This window comes from Pongo pygmaeus, chromosome 4 (assembly GCF_028885625.2).
Source record: "Pongo pygmaeus isolate AG05252 chromosome 4, NHGRI_mPonPyg2-v2.0_pri, whole genome shotgun sequence".
Taxonomy (NCBI): Eukaryota; Metazoa; Chordata; class Mammalia; order Primates; family Hominidae; genus Pongo; species Pongo pygmaeus.
Window position 1 is genome coordinate 180763112 of NC_072377.2, and position 21140 is coordinate 180784251.

General features: G+C 50.4%; 1 protein-coding gene across 3 annotated transcripts in view; it reads left to right on the top strand.

Moving 5' to 3' along the window:
• The window catches only part of HRH2 (histamine receptor H2), a 52647-nt gene that overhangs the window by 10449 nt on the left and 21058 nt on the right, over nucleotides 1-21140 (top strand). For all 3 annotated transcript variants that reach the window (XR_008502740.2, XR_008502741.2, XM_054489070.1), the window contains exon 2: nucleotides 14510-16112. Coding sequence is in view for 1 of the 3 variants with exons in the window: in XM_054489070.1 (XP_054345045.1) it covers nucleotides 15037-16112 (1076 nt within the window). In the remaining 2 variants the exon portion in view is untranslated. The remainder of the gene's footprint in view (nucleotides 1-14509; nucleotides 16113-21140) is intronic.

The window sequence follows — 21140 nt, forward strand, 5'->3', positions numbered from 1 at the left end:
GTGCATCACACATGTGCGCTATTTATGCTCACGGTGCATGAACAAAGTAATGAGTGCTGGGGCTTGGCACACATTTGCCCACTGACTCCGCACAGCAGTCAGACAGCGGGGGACTGCAGGGATTTCCTTCCTCTGGTTGAGAATTCTGAGGCAGAGACCCCCCCAGCTGTTGTTCTCAGGGTGGGGATGCAGGGGACTGTTACTCAGGAAGTTGGCTCTAGAAGGGTCTTGATCTTGACCCCATACACATGTCAACTCCATTGTGAGGCTGGGTTATTAGCCCCATTTTACAGGAAGGGAAATCGGGGCTCAAAGCAAAGTCATCTGGCCAAAATTGACTAACTGGTAGCAGCAGAGCTGAACTAGAACTCACTGCAGCTGCTGTGAAGGATGCCTTTTTTTCATCAGGTCCTGGAGACTGAGATGAGATTCGCGGTGAGGGGCCGGCTAGGAGGAAGGGCCCAGGCTGGTCAGTGAGGAGTCCAGCCATTCTGCAGGCTGTCCAGGAACAATCGCGTGCTCCCAGAAGCAGAGCGAGGGTGACAGGCACTCAAAGACTCAGGGAAGGGCAGCAAGGTCAGGGCAGAGTTGTCCAAATCCAGAAAGAGGGTGGGAGAAGCAGGGGAGAGGGGAGCTCCCCAGCATGGAAGGGATGTTGAGGGCAGGACTCACTCAGTGCAGAATCGTGGAGCAAAGTATGACAATGTCCACAAAGAATCAATCGTGCAGTTCCCCAGGAGGTCCCTGCTTTGGTTTTTGTTTTGTTTTGTAAGATAGGGTCTCCTCCAGCTCGGGCTGGAGTGCAGTGGCACAATCATAACTCGATGCAGCCTCCACCTCCTGGGCTCAGGCGATCCTCCTGCCTTGGCCTTCCAAAGTGCTGGGATTACAGGCCTGAGCCACAGCACCTGGCCCCTGCTTTGTTAAATGCATTTGTTTTTGAGGTTCCAAAGAGACACAGCAGCAGAGAGGAGAGAATGATGAACCCCACATCCCCTTTTCCCAGCCTCACTATTTTCAGCGTTTTGCCAATCGTCTTTCATCCCCGCCACCACATAATATTTTTTGTTTGTTCATGTGAATATTTTAAAGAAAATCCAAGGCATCATGGAACTGTGCTTGTAAGAATTTATTTATTTATTTATTTTTTTTTTTTAAGACAGAATCTCACTCTGTCGCCCAGGCTGGAGCGCAGTGGTGCGATCTCAGCTCACTGCAACCTCTGCCTGCCAGGTTCAAGTGATTCTCCTGCCTCAGCCTCCTGAGTAGCTGGCAGTACAGGCACACACCAGCACACCTGGCTAGTTCTTCTATTTTTAGTAGAGATGGGGTTTCACTATGTTGGCCAGGCTGGTTTCAAACTCCTGACCTCAAGTGATCCACTCACCTCGGCCTCCCGAAGTGCTGGGATTACAGGCGTGGGCCACGGTGCCTAGCTTCAGTGTTTGTGTTTATTTCTAACTGACGAGCACATGGCACCCTCCCATTGCTGCAGCTAACAGAATGACAGAACGAACACAATTCCTTAACGTAACCTGACACCCGATTCGCATTCAAGTTTCCCTGATTGCCTCAAGATGTCTTTGTCCCATGATTATGTTCACATCAGGATCCAAGCAAGGTCCCTTTTAATGCTTCAAAAAGCACTAGAGCTCCACTAAAGGAAACCTGCCTTTACCATTCATGGACTCAAGAGAACCAGGAAGACGGGACACTTCTGTAACTTGATGCCGCTTTTCCAAGGAGCCCAAATTTTACTAACCACACGAGCAGCTCCCTCGGGGTGACAAACTCTGATGCTTCCGAGGCCAGGCAGGGGACGTCACTGCTTGGTGTCACTCCCTAATGGGCCTGTGTCTGGCCAAACAGGCTTCTAGCACCAGGCTCCAATCCAAAGGGGACAGGTGGGAATGAGGGCCAGGGCTGGTTTTCAAGAGTAATTGGAGCCAGGCCTGTAATCCCAGCTAATCAGGGGGCCAAAGCAGAAGGATCTCTTGAGCCCAGCAGTCCAAGACCAGCCTGGGCAACATAGTGAGACCCTGCCTCAAACAAAAATTTGTTTTTAAAGTAGCTGGAAATCTAGACTTTTTACATGAAATCTCCTGATTGTTAAATGTTGCTTCTTAAAAAAAACTGATAAACATTGTTTGAACCCAACAGCACTCCTCAGCAGACTGAATTCAGCCTGTGGCCATTGATTCCATCTTTGTTGTCCAAAAATTTGAAAACTAGGGGAGACACATGTTGTTTGAAGGAAATGACCTCCCCATCTTTGGAGGTAATCAAGGAGAGGTAGCCTGGCCATCCATCTGAAATGCTGGACAGGGACTCTTCCACTCACAGTGACCACTAGGCTATTTCCTGTCCTCGGTCCTACTAATGGATGATTCAGAAATCCCACAGCTTCCCCTCAGACCGGCAGTGTGCCTGAGAGCACTGCCACAGCCAGGCTGCAAATGCAACCACCTGCCTGGAGCAGAACCCTCAAGACCCTTGAGCCCACCAGAGACCCTTGGAGAGTCTACATGATTAAGCCTAATCCCCACCCTCATTGCTGGCCAAAGACTGGCCACATCAGGATGATGAAAATCGCTTCCAGGCAGACAGCTGCCTGGGCTGGTTCTTGGTTTGCTTTGCCAGGCCATATCCAGATTTGGGCCTGTAACAATGCTTACCAAGCCTCATCTGAATGCAGTAGTGGGCAAACAGACACGGGCCCTGCCCTATGGCGCTTATACTCAGCCGGCGGGGGCCAACAGAGAAAGAAAGAATGGCATACATGGGGTTAAGAACAAGGTATGCTAAGTGCCATGCTGGAAGTACAGGATGCCACGAATGTATAACCAGACGTCTAATGTCTGTTGAGAGTGCTGCGTGGGGATGGGACAGTGCTTTGGGGAACTGGAGGACAGTTCTGTGCATAGAAGCCTCTGAGTGAGGAAAAGAGAAGTTGGGGACTCATATTAGAAAGTTCCCAGGAGCCAGATGGATTGTGGCTGTGTGGGGCACTGCATGGGCTTGGTTTTTCTCAGCAGAGCAGAGGTTGCATAAGATAATCGATGGGTATAAATGTTCCTGGCAAGTGTTATCTGTTTGCTGCTGATATCTTTAAGGTGACCCAGCTGGTTGCAGGACTTCTGCCTGTAAGAGAAAGTTGTACCTTGGCAGAAGGGCAAAACCTCCAAGGAATGAGGCTTGGGGAGAGAACAGAGAGGGAGGAAGGGACAGTGTTGTCAGCGGCAGCGCTGGTATCCAGTTCATGTGGCCACAGCTGCTACTGATGGCGGAGGTGATGGTGATAATGGTGGTGATAGCCAGCCTGGAAAAAGGAACTTGGACTTCTTCTGTGAACCTCAGAGCTTTTCAGAGACACACAAAAAACTTTGCAAACACACACACATACACACAAAGTGCCAGGTATAAAATACAAAAAGAAACCCACAAAATTGCAAGTATTAAATGTTCAATTGAACATCCGCAAATGTAACATTATGCCAGCTGGTCAAAGTCAGCTGCCTAAGTCAAATAGCCATATACAAATTTATTTTCTCTGGAAAGTGCATAAATTACAATGTATTTATTATGCAGTGAGGTGTGACCTCCAAAAGAAAGAGGGTGTAGAGCTCTGTAAATGTCCTTAAATGGCTGTGACTCATTGGCAAACACTTTGTAAGACAGTAAGCCCCCCATCGATGGAGGTGTACAAGGAGAGCCGGGATGACTGCCTCTCTGGGGTGCTACAGAAGGGGTTCCTGAACATGAGGAGCACTGTGTTTTGTTTCCACCCAGAGCTCTCCTATTTTACTATGGAGGGCTCATGATTCCTTCCCTTCTCCCCTCCACACACACACGCACAGTTGCTGGAAGAGACCTTTGAAATATTCTAAGCCCATCTCCACATTTTTCTGCTGAGGAAACTGAGGGTATGAAACTTGCTTGAGGTAACACAGCAAGTCAGAGTCACACCAGAGACACAAACTCAGGATCCTGATTCCCAGCCCAATGTTCTTCCCACCCCAGCTACTGCCCCTGAGCAGTTTGCCCCTGGGTGGCAGGGATGTGGGCTTCTCTGAAAACATTGGCAATCCACATCTCACCTCCCCAAGAACCAAGGCAGACTCTTCAGCTATCCCATCACCCCTGCCCTGAAAACTCCCTCCCCAGGCCTTTGCCACATTCGCCAGCCCCCTGCGGATGGAGGACTTTGGCCAAGTCACAAAACATCATAAACCTTAATTTTCTTATCTATAAGATAGAGATGAATAGCAGTACCCACATAATAGGGTTGTTGAAGAGATTAAATGGGATAATGTATGTAAAATATTTGAAAGATTACCTGACACTTTCAAAGTACCCAACAAATGGGATATTATATTGTTATGATGGTTATTTTCAAATGCATTTAGCCAACTGAGTATTAACGGATCCCCCATTAAGTGCCTGTTGGGGAGCAAGGTGGAGTGGATCCTGGATCCTGGATCCTGACCCTCGCCAAGCTCTCATTCCAGTAGGGAGACACAAATAGTGAACCAATAGAGAAACACACGAAATGCTAGGAGGGCCACAAGGGGTGGGGGATGTTAAAGAGGGTGAATTGAGCTGCCTTGGAGGAGTCCAGGAGGCCCCTCGGCAGAGCTGATGTGTGTACCGAGACGGGAATGTCCAGGTCATCAGCAGGTTACAGACCAAGCTCTGGGGAGGAGCAGGTGTGTAGTATCCGAGGAATAAGAGCAAGGTTAGCGGGGCCAGTGTGCACTCACTGAGGCCTCGGGTGGTAAAAGAAGAGATGGAGCAGGTTGCAGGGGATGCCGATCACAAGGGACCTTCTGAGCCAGCGGTAAGAGCGTGTAACAGGACAAAACTGGTGAGGCAGAAGCAGGCAGGTGCTAGTGATTCAAGTGCCAGCAGCAGGGAGGCTGGTCAGGACCTGTCTCAAAACTTCAGGCAAGAGAGGGTGATGGCTCGAACTAGGACTAGGACGGGGGAAGCTGCAAAGGAGAGTAGATGTGTGTGTGTGCGTATGTGTATGCATGTGCTCATTTCACAGGCAGACAGGGTTTGCTGATGGGTTGGATGTCAGAGGTGAAGGAAAGATGGGAATCAAGAAGAATGCCTAAGTGTTTAGCCTGAGCAACCAGGTGTTTAGAGGCTGGGGAGGAGCAGGTTAGAAAAAAGAATCAGGGGTCCTTTTCCAGCCCCTCACTTCATGATTTATATGTACTTTGTGCCCACAATATGCAGAAAAGACAAGTCTACAGAGACAGAAAGCAGGTCGGCGGCTGCCAGGGGCTGGGGAAAGGGAGGAAGAAGGAGCGACTGATAATGGGAAAAAGGACTGCTTCTGGGGTGATGAAAATGTTTTGGAACCAGAGAGAGGTGGTGGTTGCACAACACGGTGAAGGTACTGAATGCTCCCCAACACTGTACACTGTAACATGGTGCACTCTATGTTATGTGAAATTCACCTCAATTTTTTTGGTTTTTTTTTTTTTTTTTTTTTTTTGACGGAGTCTCGCTGTATCACCCAGGCTGGAGTCCAGTGGTGCAATCTCCACTCACTGCAACCTCCTCCCCGCTGGGTTTAAGCCATTCTCTTGCCTCAGCGTCCCAAGTAGCTTGGATTACTGATGCCCGCCACCATGCCCTGTTAATTTTTATATTTTTAGTAGAGACAGAGTTTTGCCATGTAGGCCAGGCTGGGCTCGAACTCCTGACCTCAGGTGATCCACCCGCCTCAGCCTCCTAAAGTGCTAGGATTACAGATGTGAGCCACCACACCCAGCCACCTCAATTTTCTTTTTTAATGTGAAAGATAAATAAAGCCTTTCCCATACAAACAAAAACTAAGGAATTTTGTCATCAGATGCAGCTTCAGGTTCCCACATCCGCTATTGGCAGAGGCCGAGCAAATGGTGTGAGTCTCTCACTGATAAGGAAACATCACGCAAGAACTGGTCACATAAGTCAGTGCCAAGGCTGGTTTCATGCCTTCTGCAGCAGGGTGGGTCGGGGGATATGGATGTTCAAAGCCCTGCCTGCCTCTTTACCGGCTGTGTGGCCCCAGACAAGTGAGTTTTCCAAACCTCAGTTTCACCATCTATCAAATGGGAGCATGACAATCTCTGCTATCCAGATACTATTATTATCATCAGTCAGGTGCCCGGCATGTGGTAGGTGCTTGGGAAATGGAAGTGGCCAGGGTCCTTGCTTCAAGTCCAGGTCCCCCTCTCCCTCACTATGATGCCTAGGGGATGACACTCATCATCATAAAGGGTCCACTCTGACCCTGCCATCTAGCACTGAGCTGGAGGACACACGTCTCAGGGGTAGTGAAACTCTTCTCAAGTCTGTGCCAACAACACCAGTTACAGAACCTGCCCCCAATTCCAAATTCCAGACCACATTCAGATCCATTCACTTTTCAGCCTGTGCAGAGGGATCCCGCTGGGGGCTGCAGAGCTTGGGACAAGACATGCTTGAAGACAGAAGCAAGAACAAGTCCTGCCTTTGCACCCTTCCTGACTCAGAAGAAATAAAGGGGCAGGACCAAAGCTCCTGGGAGGCTGGGGGCTTTCTCTCCAAGGAACAGCCACAACCAGAGTCTTTTCCTGCCTATGGGCTTTGACCAAATGTCCTGCCAGGAAGGAGTTAGACACCTGCAACCACAGAGATGAAAGATGCTTGTATGTTATCACAAGGTACGAAGTGTCTTGTGCTGTTCATACAACTGCAATCACGCCATCTCTTTTAAAAGCCTAAAGGCCTTTCTCCACCTGCAAAGCCAAATATGTGGAGGCCGAGAACAGGGACTCTGGAGGCTGACAGACCTGGGTTCAAATCCTGACTTTGCCACTTCCTGTTTTTGAAACTTTGGACAATTTCCTTAATTTTGCTAAGCCTCAGCGTCTGTGTTTGTAAAATTGGGAAAAGAAAAATCTCTTGCCTCACATTGTTGTGGTAAAGATTAAATGAGATAATGGCAGGCCTGTCATGAAGTAAGCATTCTTTATATTGCAATTTGTAGTAGTATCATTCTCATGGGTTGTTAACTGGTTGAAATCAAGAGATATGGGGTCCCATATCTGCTACCAGTTCCCTGGTGATCTTAGGGCTGATGATTGAACCTTCAATGACTCCTTATTATCTTCAGAACTAAGTCCAAACTCCCAAGCACTCCATCCCCAGCTACATTTTCCTGTTGAGAACTAGCTGAAGAGGTTGGCGGGGGCCAATCACACAGGGCATAGCAGGCATTGCCGTTTTTATCCTAACAACAGGAGGGGAATTGGAAGGCCGTGGCATGCTCAAAGACCAGGACAGTTGGATTGCAAAACCTGTGCAATGATTGAGAGGAGAGGATGGGCCCTGAGAGCTATGAACTTGGAGGTAGAGGACTTTTTATAAAGGGGTATCTGGACTGAGTGGACCAAGCATCAACCCTCACCCAACCCTAGCCCGGAGCCCATCTCAACCGTATGGCCCTGTCTCACTCCTAAGCATGAGCTAGTCCTCCAGCTTCCATTCCTTTGTGTGTTGTTCCCTCTGCTCAGCATACCCTTCTCCTTCCATTCTCCACCTGTCAAACTATTATGTCTATTAGGTTTTGAGTAGGTGATACATACACAAGGTGGAAAGATTGAAAAGGTCCCAAGAGACACGTGGTGAAAAAGAAGCCTTTCTCCCGTCCTGTCCCAGCTCCCATTTCCTCCCTGGAGGCAGCCATCCCTACCTTCTCACTGCCGCCCTCCTGAGCCGGTCCTTGACCGACGTTAACATGTGTAGATGCGTGGGTATGCACACGTATGTTCCCCCTTGTGCATATCACACTCAGCATCGGCACACTTTTGGAGGCCCCCCCATCAGCCCAGACAATCTAAGTCTTTTGGACGGCTTCACCACGTTCTGTCATGTGCACGTTTACACTTTCCAGACTTTGCCAACACAAGCAGGGCTTTGGGGAATCACAGGACAGACTCCTAGAAGTGCAACTGCTGGGTCAGTAGTCTGAGTGACTTTAACATTATTGGGGTTTTCCAGACCCAAGAAAATGCTTCTTCCACAAATACATATGTGTGTGTGCCAGAGTATACATTCTGGCATGCGCACATCCGCGCCCGCACGTGTGCACACGCGGAGCTATTGCCTGTTACTGCCCTCAGAGCCAAAGCTCCAGTGTCCCAGTTCCCACACCTGTGTGGCCTCCACCCACAGCTCTCATTAGCCATCTCTTGCTGTGTCTAAACTTCTAGAGGATTGGGACCACCACACCCTGTTCCTATGTATCCCCAGCCCCTGCCCCAGGGCTCGCCTCGGGCTCCTGGGCAAAGGCAAGAAGGAGCCCAAACTCCTAGCACATAATGGGCCATCAACATTTTTTTCCAGGTTTTTAAAAATTTGTATAAATTTATGGAGTACAAGTACAATTATGTAACGTACATAGATTGCATAGTGGTCAAGTCAAGGCTCATCATATCCATCACCCAAATAATGTATATCATACTTATTAAGTAATTTCTTATCACCCACCTCCTCACCCTTCAGAGTCTCCATTGCCTAGCATTCTGTGTGCTAAGTCCATGTGTACACATTTTTTACCAGCCACTTCTGAGTGAGAACATGCGATATTTGACTCCAGTTGCACTGGAGGATATTATTTTAACTAAAACAAGGCAGACACAGAAAGTCAAATATTGCAAAAGACAAGATTTCATTCTTTTTTATCGCTGTATGGTATTCCATTTTGTGTGTGTCTATGTCTGTATACCACTGTTTCTGTTTCTTTTTTCCTTCTTTTCTTTTCTTTCTCTCTTTTATGAGGCAGGTTCTCACTCAGTTGTCCAGGCTGGAGTGCAGTGGCATGATCTCAGTTCACTGCAGCCTTGAACCCCTGGGCTCAAGTGATCTTCCCACCTCGGCCTCCCGAGTAGCCTGCACTGCAGGCATGCACAACTATGCCCAGCTAATTGTTAAACTTTTTGTAGATATAGGTTCTCACTACGTTGCCCAGGCTGGTCTCAAATTCCTGGCCAATCCTGCCACCTCAGCCTCCCAAAATGCTGGGACTACAAGTGTGAATCACTGCGCCCTGTTACTTTTTCTTTATGCAGTCATTCACTGATGGACATGTAGGCTGTTTCCATATCTTAGCTACTGTGAATAGTGCTGCGAAAAACATGAGCTCAGGTATCTTTTCGATGTATTGGTCAGCATTTCTTAAATGAAGCTGTCCTGCCATGTTAAGTGGGAAGAAAGGGCTCCCTGGGAAGGTCAGGGATCATTTCAGCTCTGACCGTCTGGGCTGAAGCCACATTGGTCTGCCCCTCGTATGGGGGCAGCCACTCTGGGCTTGGAGAGGCTTGTCTTCCTTGCAACACTAAATAACTCCCTGCTTCCTTGCAACCCCAAAATAACCCCTCCCAGCCTATTTTGGGCTGCTCCTTGGGGGCTGATGCTGGGGCCACTTTCTGATACCCCCAGTAGGCACCTGGAACATTTGAAGTGGTCGATTACAGGGGAAAAGTTCTGAGAACGAATAGCTCATGAGAATGAAGAACTAGGCGGTGCCGGGCAGCCACCTGCTACAGCCCACCCCCACCTGCCACACCCCCAAATCCTGATATACAGCAGGAGGTCAGGGACCCTGCACTGCTTTTCCCGCCTTCCAATCATATCACCCTCTGCTCGAACTTCCCCTCCACCTGCCGGAGGCGTCTCAGGGTTCTTAGGCTACGACCCACCATCTTTCTTCTCCAAACGTTCACAGTGGCTGTTCTCTCTGGAATCAGCTTGTCCCATGTTCACTCAGTTACCGTGTTCCCATCTGTACCGATCTCAACTCAAATATCGCTTCCTTGGGGGAGCCTTCCGTAGCTACACCGTGATACATTCTGGCCGTGCTATTTCCCTTTATATAACTCTTAGCACGGCTGCCACAAATAAGCAGCTCCACAGTAGGTCCCGGATGTTGTCTCCTCCCATCCTTGTGATGGGCGCTCCAGATGTGTCTGCTGTGCTCACTGCTGTAGCCCAGTCCCCAGCACAGTGTCTTCACCTGGAAGCTGCTCGGTATGTGTCATGCACATGAATGCTATTTGCTGGCCATGCAGCTTTAGCCAATGACAAAAGTGTTATTGGTAAGAACCTACCACGTGCCGGGCACTAAGGGTTTTCCATCACTTTATTCTCTTCATTTCACAGCTGCCGAGTGAAAGAGAAGGTAGTAGCATCACCATTTTACAAATGAGAAAACTGAGGCTCAGACAGTTGGAAGTCACATGCCCAAGGTCACAAAGCTATTTCAGCCACAGCACTGGAATTAGAACCCAGATCTGTCCAATGTCCAAGTCCTTGCTGTCAGCCCGGCGGCTCCCCTTCACTCCTCACGGTGTCCGTTCTGTAGAGTAAGGATCAAACCGCCTACTTCACAGGGTTGCCGTGACGCTCGCCCAGAAGGGGCGTCGGGCACAGCGGTCGCTGCGTGGATGCAGGATTTTCTTTTCCTGTTGTACATTATTACCTGGAAAATCAGATTTATCTTTCAGGCCGAGTGAGAAGCCCAATCAAGCCTTAACTGATTCCCCCAAATTGCTGGCCGCTTGTGTGCAATTGCCAGGCTCACACAGGGCTGTGTCTGGGGTTTAAGTACTTAAACAGCAAAAGGTGTTTCACTTCCCGCTGAAAAGGGAAAAGGAAGTATTGGACTTGATTTCGTAAATTTGGAGGGGGAGCACATCCCAGTCACCAGCTTGGTTGCTTTTCTAGATGGCCTCGCCCCTCTGGTTTTCTAACTGCATGCATACCAGTGGCATTTCTTCTGGGGTTTCATGAGTCGGGGGCAGTGAGAGGGAGGCTGTGGCATCAGGCAGACCTGGGGCTGTCTGCCAAGTTCTACCTCTTTCTGTGGAAATCTTCACCCTCCAAGCCCTCATCTTCTTCACCACCAGGTGGAAGGATAGAAGAGAAAAGTGGTATTTTGTGTCTCACCACAACTCAATTCCTGGGGAGACACATTCTCATGGTGAATCACCAAGGACTCCACTAAGAAGAGAGTGCTCCCAGGGCCTTGAAAACTCAAAACTCTGCCCAATGGGATTAAAAAACACCCCCTTTCTGTCCACCTCAGACAGCACAAGCCTCTGCCTGAGGTGAGTACAAGGGAGGTAAAAGTGAGAGAGGATGGAGAACCTACCTCTGGAAGACTTCCTGGAGGAGGTGACAGAGGAGGTCAGGGCTTGAAAAAAGAGTAAGAGCTCTCTAGGTAAGGAAAGACCTTCCAAGCAGTGAAAACAGCATGTGCAAAGGCACAGAATCAGAATGGGCCCGGCACTTTTCAGAATTAAATGCCACAGAGCCAGATCAACGCTCCAAGGCAGCAGGTGCTGTACAATCTAACTCAGTACAAAGTGCAGAGAGATTACTCCTGCTTTTAGGCATCTAGGAGGACTCAAGGAGACAGGTACCTGAGCTGGGCCTTGAAAGGAGAGTGGTTGAAGTGAATACAAGAGAGAGTGACACACCAGGCATAGGGGAGGCAAAGGCAGAGGAAGGAGGGAGAAGGCATGCTGCATCTGGGGACATGCTCGGTTGCCTAAGTGTCTGTGAAATTAACAGGCAGATGCTGGAGTGCTGGATGAGACCCTGTTGGAAAGACAGGTTGAAATCTGATCAAAGAATGGGCATTAAGTACAGGCCAAAGGAGTTTGAGCTGAATTTGAATCCAGGTTCTGCCACTTGCTAGGGGTGTGACATCACCTGGCCTCTTTGAGCCTCAGTCTCCTCAACCGTTAAATGGAGACAATGATTTTCCTCACTCGTGGGGTTGTGAGGATTCAGTGATATTTTATTTACTATGCGTGGTATCGCTTTGCCCAGGACGATCCTGCAGGACAGTTGTGCCGTGGTTCATTGAACCTTCTTCCCCCTGCAGATGGCAGCTCAGGTTGTTTTCCATTCTTGCCATTGCACGTCTGCCAACGGACATCCTTGTGCACATATCCTCTTGAGAGCATTTGCATTGCCACGGGCTGGGCTCCCTAAAGAATGGCTTAGATCTAAATGACCTAGAGGGCCATCCATTATATATTGGGAATTTTAAAAGAAGTGAAGGAGAGGCAGTTGCTGAGTAGCATGTATGCTGTGCGCGGACAGTGCCCGGTGTGTGCCCATGTGCATGCAGAGGCATGAGAAACCCGGGAGGCCCCCACATACCAAACGGTCAGCAGCAGTCACTTCCTGGTGCAGGGGCTCAGGTGCGTGGTGGCCCTGATTTTTGGCCCTTTCTGTACACCTCAGGGATACTTGGCTTACTGGAATGAGCCTGTCATCACTTTGGAAGTTTGAAAGGACAGTTTGAGAGACTATTTTTTGTTAGCTATGATGGTGACAATGATGGTGACAAGGATGACATGATTCTTCCTCACAGGCAAAGAGAAGCCATTGAAGGTTGCTCCATAAGGGGATGACGTGTCCCTCTAGGGCAATCCTTCTGCCCACACGGGACAGGAGAGGATGGGAGGGAGACAGAGCGCCGTACAAAATCCCCTGCCCTCGAAAAAGGTGACCAGAACTCACGGGAGCTGGGCTTTAAATAGGAATACAGCAGAAGTGGTTCTTCTTTGAAAACTCTGTGAAGAAAGGACTCACAGCTGTTTTGGTCATCATTGTCCTCCCAGCACCTGGAGTAGCATCTGACACATTGTGGGTTTTCAAAGAAATATGTGTTGAAAAGGACTGAGGAAGGGATGGAGGGGCAGTAGAGGAGAGAAGGAAAGGATTTTCTAATTATAAGAGAGGCTGGTTCACTCAGATTTGAAGACCCCTCATCCAAACATTAACTCAAATGTCAGCCTAATGCCAAAATACCTATAACCGGCTGTTGTGGTAACTCAGAAAAATTTTGATGAGAAATAGGAATTCTCCAAAAAAATACCCTTATTGCTACCCCCTCCAAAGTTAATTAAGTGTGGCGGTGAGACCCATGCTGTTTGGGCTATTTATGTAATGAAAAGATCTGCTAAAAATAGTACCCGGAGGTTCAGCTGCCAGGACTGGTGGTTGAGCCAGGGAGCGTGGCAGAAGGTGATCGGGAACCCTGATCCCTGCACGAACACACTGGTTATGATTAAATGATGTTTCTCATATTCAGGTTGCAAACCGCTCCAGGCAAGAGCCTGGGAGAGGCTTAATTTATGTTTTATGGAGATTAGCTTGCTTCTGAGAGGGGGTTCCGCCATCAACTCGATTTCTGCACACTCTCAGAGCTCAGGAGATTGCCTGCTCTCTGAAAAACCAGGAGGAGCTGGTAGGGAAGGACCAGGGCGTAGAACAGGGCCTCAGCTTGTTTCTCGCCAGTTGGAATCATATACAGCCACCATTGGGAGGGAGCCTTAGAGATTATCTGGTGACCAGGGGCTCTTATTTAACAAAGAGGCATTGCACATGCAGTTACGTTATTGAAATAGTGTTTGCACTACTTCAATAGTGCAAAGGGAGGAAGGGAGGAAGGAGAAACCACCCTAATGCCCGTGAGAGGGTGATATGGGGATGATAGGATAAACCTATTCATGGTGAGCCTCCCCACAGACTGTTATGCAACCATTAGAAGGATTGAGTGAGTTCTGTCCCTGCTGACCTGGATGTGGGATCACGTGTTCTGCCAAGTAAGACCAGTAAGATTTAGAGATGTGTTCGGAGCAGGGGTGGCGTGGATGACAGGTGACGAACTGCCGACTAAATCTGGCCCTCTGCCTGGCTTTGTACAGCCCGTGGCTAAGAATGGTTTTTACATTTTTAAATTTTGGAAAAAAATCAAAAAAAGGAGATTTTTGTGACACGTGAAAATGATATGAAATTTAAATTTCAGTGTTCATTACTGAAGTTTTGTTGGAGTGCAGCCACGCTCTTCTGTCTGCACGTCATCTGCATAGCTGCATTTGCACTGCAAAGGCAGAGACGAGCTGTCACAGGCTGCAAGGCAGAACATGTTTATTACCTGACCCTTTTCTGAAAAAGTTTGTCGGCCACCGCCTTACAGTATGATGACATTTTGCCAAACAGCAGCACCAGATACTGTTCTCAGCACTTCAGAGGAGTAGATTCATTACATTTGTTTATTCGTTCATTCATTTTATCTTTTATTCGTCAGATGCTTAAGGTCTATCTGTGGGGCCAGGCACCAGGAACCAGCAGTGAACAAACACATGCAGGCCTTCTTCTTGTGGAGCTGAAAGTCTGTGTCTAGATCCTTCTTTTCTCAGTACAAGCACTTCCAGCCTTTCCAACTCTTTCTCACGAGTCTCAGTGTCCAGCCCCTTGCATCCTACCTCCCTTCTGCCTCCCCAGTATGTATCCTGATTGCCCAAGTCCCTCCCAAAGAGAGGTATCCAAACTGGCCCCATACTTCCTGGGGTCTTGCCAAGAGGTTGAGATCTAGTAGAAGGACACATCTTGAATTGGGTCATGCTTTCTATCTGGTTTCAAGGTGCTTAACATCCAACCTTTGCCTTTTCAGCTCCTGCCCTCCACTGACTCCAGAGAGGGAGATCCCCAGTACTTGACTCCATCACGCAGATGGGAGCAGGCACCAGCTATGGAGAGGGATACAGCTGCGTCTCCACATGACCCATCCTGCATGACACCAAAGCCACCGCCACACAGTGCCTCGGATTCTATGCAAAACCTGGGGAGCAGAGACCTACCCCAGCCCCGGGAGGAAGCTAGCTCTTCAGGGGACCATCTGAGGACTGGAGTTTGATCCATGAACCTGGCTTCAAGACCTTGCTTTTCTCTCTTCTTCATTCATATTCATTCCCAACACCTTAGAAGGTGTTGCTTAATTTATTTCTAGAAAAGCAGCCCAGAGTCAGTCATTGAAGCCTTCCCCACCCCCTGGCCAAAAAAAAAAAACAAAAAAAAAACTGGACATATTTTGGCTCTCTTGGGAGCTTGGAGTCCAGTGGTTGGCATAATTGTCACATTGGGAGCAGAGAAGAAGCAACCAGGGGCCCTGATCAGGGGACTGAGCCGTAGAGTCCCAGGATGGCACCCAATGGCACAGCCTCTTCCTTTTGTCTAGACTCTACTGCATGCAAGATCACCATCACTGTGGTCCTTGCAGTCCTCATCCTCATCACCGTTGCTGGCAATGTGGTCGTCTGTCTGGCCGTGGGCTTGAACCGCCGGCTCCGCAACCTGACCAATTGTTTCATCGTGTCCTTGGCTATCACTGACCTGCTCCTTGGCCTCCTGGTGCTGCCCTTCTCTGCCATCTACCAGCTGTCCTGCAAGTGGAGCTTTGGCAAGGTCTTCTGCAATATCTACACCAGCCTGGATGTGATGCTCTGCACAGCTTCCATTCTTAACCTTTTTATGATCAGCCTCGACCGGTACTGCGCTGTCATGGACCCACTACGGTACCCTGTGCTGGTCACCCCGGTTCGGGTCGCCATCTCTCTGGTCTTAATTTGGGTTATCTCCATTACCCTGTCCTTTCTGTCTATCCACCTGGGGTGGAACAGCAGGAACGAGACCAGCAAGGGCAATCATACCACCTCTAAGTGCAAAGTCCAGGTCAATGAAGTGTACGGGCTGGTGGATGGGCTGGTCACCTTCTACCTACCGCTACTGATCATGTGCATCACCTACTACCGCATCTTCAAGGTCGCCCGGGATCAGGCCAAGAGGATCAATCACATTAGCTCCTGGAAGGCAGCCACCATCAGGGAGCACAAAGCCACAGTGACACTGGCCGCCGTCATGGGGGCCTTCATCATCTGCTGGTTTCCCTACTTCACCGCGTTTGTGTACCGTGGGCTGAGAGGGGATGATGCCATCAATGAGGTGTTAGAAGCCATCGTTCTGTGGCTGGGCTATGCCAACTCAGCCCTGAACCCCATCCTGTATGCTGCGCTGAACAGAGACTTCCGCACCGGGTACCAACAGCTCTTCTGCTGCAGGCTCGCCAACCGCAACTCCCACAAAACTTCTCTGAGGTCCAACGCCTCTCAGCTGTCCAGGACCCAAAGCCGAGAACCCAGGCAACAGGAAGAGAAACCCCTGAAGCTCCAGGTGTGGAGTGGGACAGAAGTCACGGCCCCCCAGGGAGCTACAGACAGGTAATAGCCCTAGCCATTGGTGCATAGGATGGGGGCACTGGGAGGGGATGCTACTGATGGGAATGATTAAGGGAGCTGCTGTTTAGGTGGTGCTGGTTTATGTTCTAGGAACTCTTCATGAGCACTTTGTAAACACCCTCTTGCTTAATCCTCCCAACGGCCCCCAAAGGTAGAACTTAGCTCCATTTTAAAAGGAGCACATTAAAATTCTCAGAGGACTTGGCAAGGGCCGCACAGCTGGGGCTGGAAGAGTGGTCACCTGACTTCGGAACTCGCAAGCCCTTTTTCCCAGCTACATTGTCCTTACAATTAGAAGTCTTATGTTTGAAGCCTGACTGCCACTGAGGAGTTGTAAGTGTTCAACCAACCCCTCCAGGATAGCACTCAAGTAACCATGTCACCAACGCTGCCACTTGACGGGCCTGTTGTGGGGTTAAATGAGAAACTCAGCTCAGTTCAGCATTTATTGAGCACCTACTATGCATCAGCTCTTACCGTGGGGGTGTGTAAGTTGGTGGGGAAAGAGGCCAGTGGAGTCAGAAAGGTGGGGCCTTGAAGGAGGCTGAGTTTGGGCATGATACTGTAGATTTTAGGAAAGGTGAAAGAGTTAGAAGCAAGGGAAAGGGTAAGCAGATCTATGCTTTGGAAAGAGGGCTCTGGGTACCCCTAAGATGTGGACCAGAGGATGAGACTGTAGACGAGGGGGTTGTGGCACTGACTCATGAGAGAGGAAAGAGAGGAAAGCAAAATCAAGGAGGCCATAGATCTTAAAAGCTTGAAGACTCTGGGATGTTCAGAGTGTGGGAGATGCAAAAGAGGACAACAGGATTTCCCCTCCTAGAGGGCACCAGGCGGAAAAGAATCAGAATGAGATTTGGATATTCACTGGTGACAAAGCCAATGCAGGATCTTAAGGGAAACCACACCAAAGACCTGAGTGGCACCGAGGAAGCTTGCTGTGAGGAGAGACAGCTTACTGGTCTGGGCTTTAGCTGCTGAGAGGAGCAAATGAAAGAATGCTCAGAGGATACCTGGCACATAGAAGTTGCTCAATAAATGTTGCTTTCCTTTCTCTCCCCACAGACCATTGCTTTGCCTTCCAGAATGCTGGTCTGTGGAACTGACCCATTCGTTCATTCGTTTGTTCATTTGTTCATTCATTCATTTGCAAACATTCATCCAATTCCCACCACATGCCAGGAATTATGATGAATGCTGGGGATGTAGAAATGAGATTTTCTGGGTTTATGGTGATGAAGTTACAGAAAATCAATGGCACAGCCCTGGTCTCAGCTCTGCCATCACTCACCTTGTATCTTGAGCAAGTTCCTCCCCATCTCAGGCCTCAGTTTCTTCATCTCACAGAGAGTTGGTCTACCCTCACCGGGCTTCCTACTTGCCCTCCAGAGTTGCCTGAAGCTCACATGAGCGAAGGGACATGAACGTGCTCTGCCATCTCCCAACAGGACATAAGTCCATGCTGGAGCACTGAGCATCAGACTCAAGGAAAGCTTTGTGGATATTGCAGACCCACCAACAAGGGCTCCAGGTTCTGGAGTTGTGGAGGCAAAACTGCCTAGTGAGAACCCTACGTATTCCCTCTGGTCCTTGCAGCTGCCACCACCATTCCCAGGGGTGGAGTGTCCCTCCATAGACTTGGGTCCTAGGCCCTCTGCTCCTTCACCACTGTCCATCTGAAGCAAGCCTGGCTGCTCCTGCACTGAACTGTGGCCTCGGGCCCTGGACCCTGCCCCTCAAATGCACCCTCCAAGTGCACACCTGGAAACTTCCGCTTCCAGTCCTGATGGGCAAAACGCCCACCTACCACATCCTTGCGCAGTCTCTTATTCAGGAGGCAACTGGAGTGCAAAGCTGACTTAGTTCACAAAGCATAAAAAAATACAGGGATGTGGTTCAGCTAGAAGGTGGTTGCCACTCTTGGGTTTAGTCTTGTATATCACTTTGTGCTGCCGTTACCTGTTTGAGCCCTGGGTTAATAAGCCGCCTTTTCAGCTGAGTCCTTAAGGGAACTTATTCATTCAATAAGCACTTAACAACAATAGCTAACATTCATTGAGCATCCACTACTGGCCCTTTTCAGATGTCTGACGTTGTTTCTAGGCATTAACTGTTCTTCGGGGGCAACCTACTCCCACCTCTGCACCAAGTGCTAAGGGCACAAAGTGAGATAGAGCATCTCCCACCCCGTGCCACCCTCGGCCACCTGCAATTGCTCATGGTCTAGTTAAGAAGCTGACTGGTCAGATTCAGAGCCACGCATGCCAAGGATTGAAGCCCAGATGGGGCTGGCGCGTGGGCCTGGGAGCCCATCCCGGAGAGGAGACCTCTGAGCTTTCAAATGCAAACGAGAAAGACCCTTTCATTCCAAGGCAGGGCTGGACCCTTGAGACGCAGGGCCTCACTTCATCCTCCACACAACCCTGTGAAGCAGGGACTTGCTTAATCTCCACTTTATAGGTGGGAAAACTGAGGCTCACAGAAGTCAAGTAAACTGCCCCAAGGGATACAACCCAAAGTTGCGATCTGAGCAACAACAGAAATAGCAGCGCCTGCCGAAGACTGTCCTCCGGGCTCCCGGCATGCTGCAGGGTATGAGTGTCCATCTCCTGCTCTGATCCTCGCGGGCACCCTGGGTGGGGGACTGTGAAGAAACCAAGGCCAGCAGAGAGGTGGTGCCTGCCAGGGTCATGCATGCAGCCGTGGAGGCAGGGCCAGAGCCGAGTCCAGAGCCCATGCTCCTGGAGATCACGGCTGTGGTCTGTCCTCCAGCCCCCAGGAGCAGGGGCAGAAGGCTTCGGCAGAGAAGGGTGGGGGAGCCAGTCAGAGGGCCCCACACTGTGGTTGAGGGCATGGAGCGTGGAGGTAGCCAAGAACAGCCAGAGGTTGATATTCCCACCAAGACTGCCAGGGCGATCAGGGCCTCGTGTGTCCCTCGATAAGCTCGGCTGACAGTTTCCCTGCTGGCTGATAGCATGTCCTCCAGCTCTCCGTCTGGGGACAAACCCGCACTGACCCAGAACCGTTATCACTGCCAAGATTGGGCTGTCTGCCTGAGCCAAGAATTCCGAAGGGAACTGAGCCAGCCTGCCCTGGGTGGGGTGGGGTCGCCATCGGCCAAGGGGTGACTCCAGAAGATAGAGTGGCCAAGCTGGCTGGTCCTCCCTTCCCTGTGGCCAACCAGCAGCCACCCCACAATGTTCCTGCCTGGCTTGTACGAGTGCTCTTTGCAGCACACTCAGGGCAGCTCACCCCACAGTCAGGGGCCCCGGCTGGTCCCACCATTCGAGAACCTGCTGGCTGCCTTGTGGGCAGACACCATCTGCCCCTCCCTGACCCCTACTGTCCACCCCTCATCACCCCTCATCACCCCTCATCACCTCTCCCCTGCCTCCTCTCAGATACCCCTGCTTCCAGCCTCTCCCTGTCTGCTCCATCACTCACAGTGAGCTCCCTAAATTATGAATCTCAGTGCAGTGCCCCTGCTCAGGACCCTCCTCTGCCTCCCACGGCCACCTGCACATAGGTAGCCCTGTGTCCATTTCCTGCCATAACACATCCCCACCAGCCTAGTGGCCAAACACAACACACGTTATTCTGTTGCAGTTCAGGAGGCCAGATGTCTGAGATCAAGGTGTTAGCAGGGCTGGTTCCTTCTGAAGGCTTCCAGAGAGCCTCCTTTTCCTTACCTTTCCCCACTTGTAGGCAGCCTGTGTGCCTCGGCTCGGGGCCCCTCTCACATCACTCCAGCCTTTTGCCTCCAAGGTCACGTCACCTTCTGCTCTCCAAGGTCACGTCACCTTCTGCTCCGCTGTAGTCAGCTCTCTCCCTCTACCTCCTTGTTAGAAAGACACTCGCAATTGCACGGAGGCCCGCCTGGGTAACCCATGCTACTCTAGAGCCTCAGCTCAAATTCCATAACGTCATCGAATCTGCAAAGTCCCTTTTGCCGTGTAAGGTAACGTTCTCAAGGGATTAGGATGTGGACACATTTGGGGGCCATTATTCAGCCTCCCACAAGTCCCAACCCTCTGGCCCGTCATGATTTGGTCCCTGCCCACCGTCCTGCTGCCTTTCCTGCCACCTCCCCAGGCCCAGCCACCACCGTCTGCCCCAGCCAGAATAAACCACCCAGAGCTCAGTGAGAAGCATTTACCAAGGACTTGCCACCTGCCAGCACTGTTTGCAGTAGAGCAGTGACAAAGGTTGAGGCCCTCTTCTCACAGGAATGTTACTCTACAGCAGGCATTGTCACAGCGTGGCCCCCACCAGCAGGGGACTCCCAGAAACAGAGGAGCTGGCCTGGGCCGCCAGCCTTAATGAGTGGCAGAGCTAGGATTTGAGCCCGAGTCTCTCTGATCCCAAAGCCTAGTCTCTAGGATGAAATGCTGTCTGGATTTGAACTTGGCCCTGTTTTTGACTATCGCCCCCGTGCTAGCCCTACGGATACCAGACGGGGAAAATGAGGCACAGGGAGGCAAGTGACCTGTCTGAGGTGTGAAGCAAGCTCAGGAGAGGCTGAGAGGAGAACCCTGTGTTTCTGGACCCCTGCCGAGGTCTCTTTGAGCCCTTTCCCCACCCATTCACTTGTTCATGGTAATCTCCCAAGGCAGGAGATAATATTCATTAGCACCTGGGCTATCACAGCCTCCGGGCGTGGCCCTTCCTCATGCCTGCACAGTCCCTGGTCCTGTGCCTGTGGCTTCAATACTCCTGATGCCTGGAGGGCTGCAGTCACAGCTGGTGCCTCCCCACTCCTTCCAGCTCTTCTTCTGTCCCCCGATCAGTCCAGCATCCCAACTGGCCCTTGACTGGCTCTCTGAATTTGCTCTGCTTCCCTCTGAGAGGTTTTCAGGCATAAATTGGTTTATACTCCACTTCTCCTATTGCTTAGAGTAAAACACCAAATTCTTATCCCTGTCTCCAAGGCCCTGCCCTGCCACGACCTCGTCTCCCGCCCCTCTGGCCCCCCTCAGCCCACATGGTGTCTAACCCCATGCAGGCTCCCCT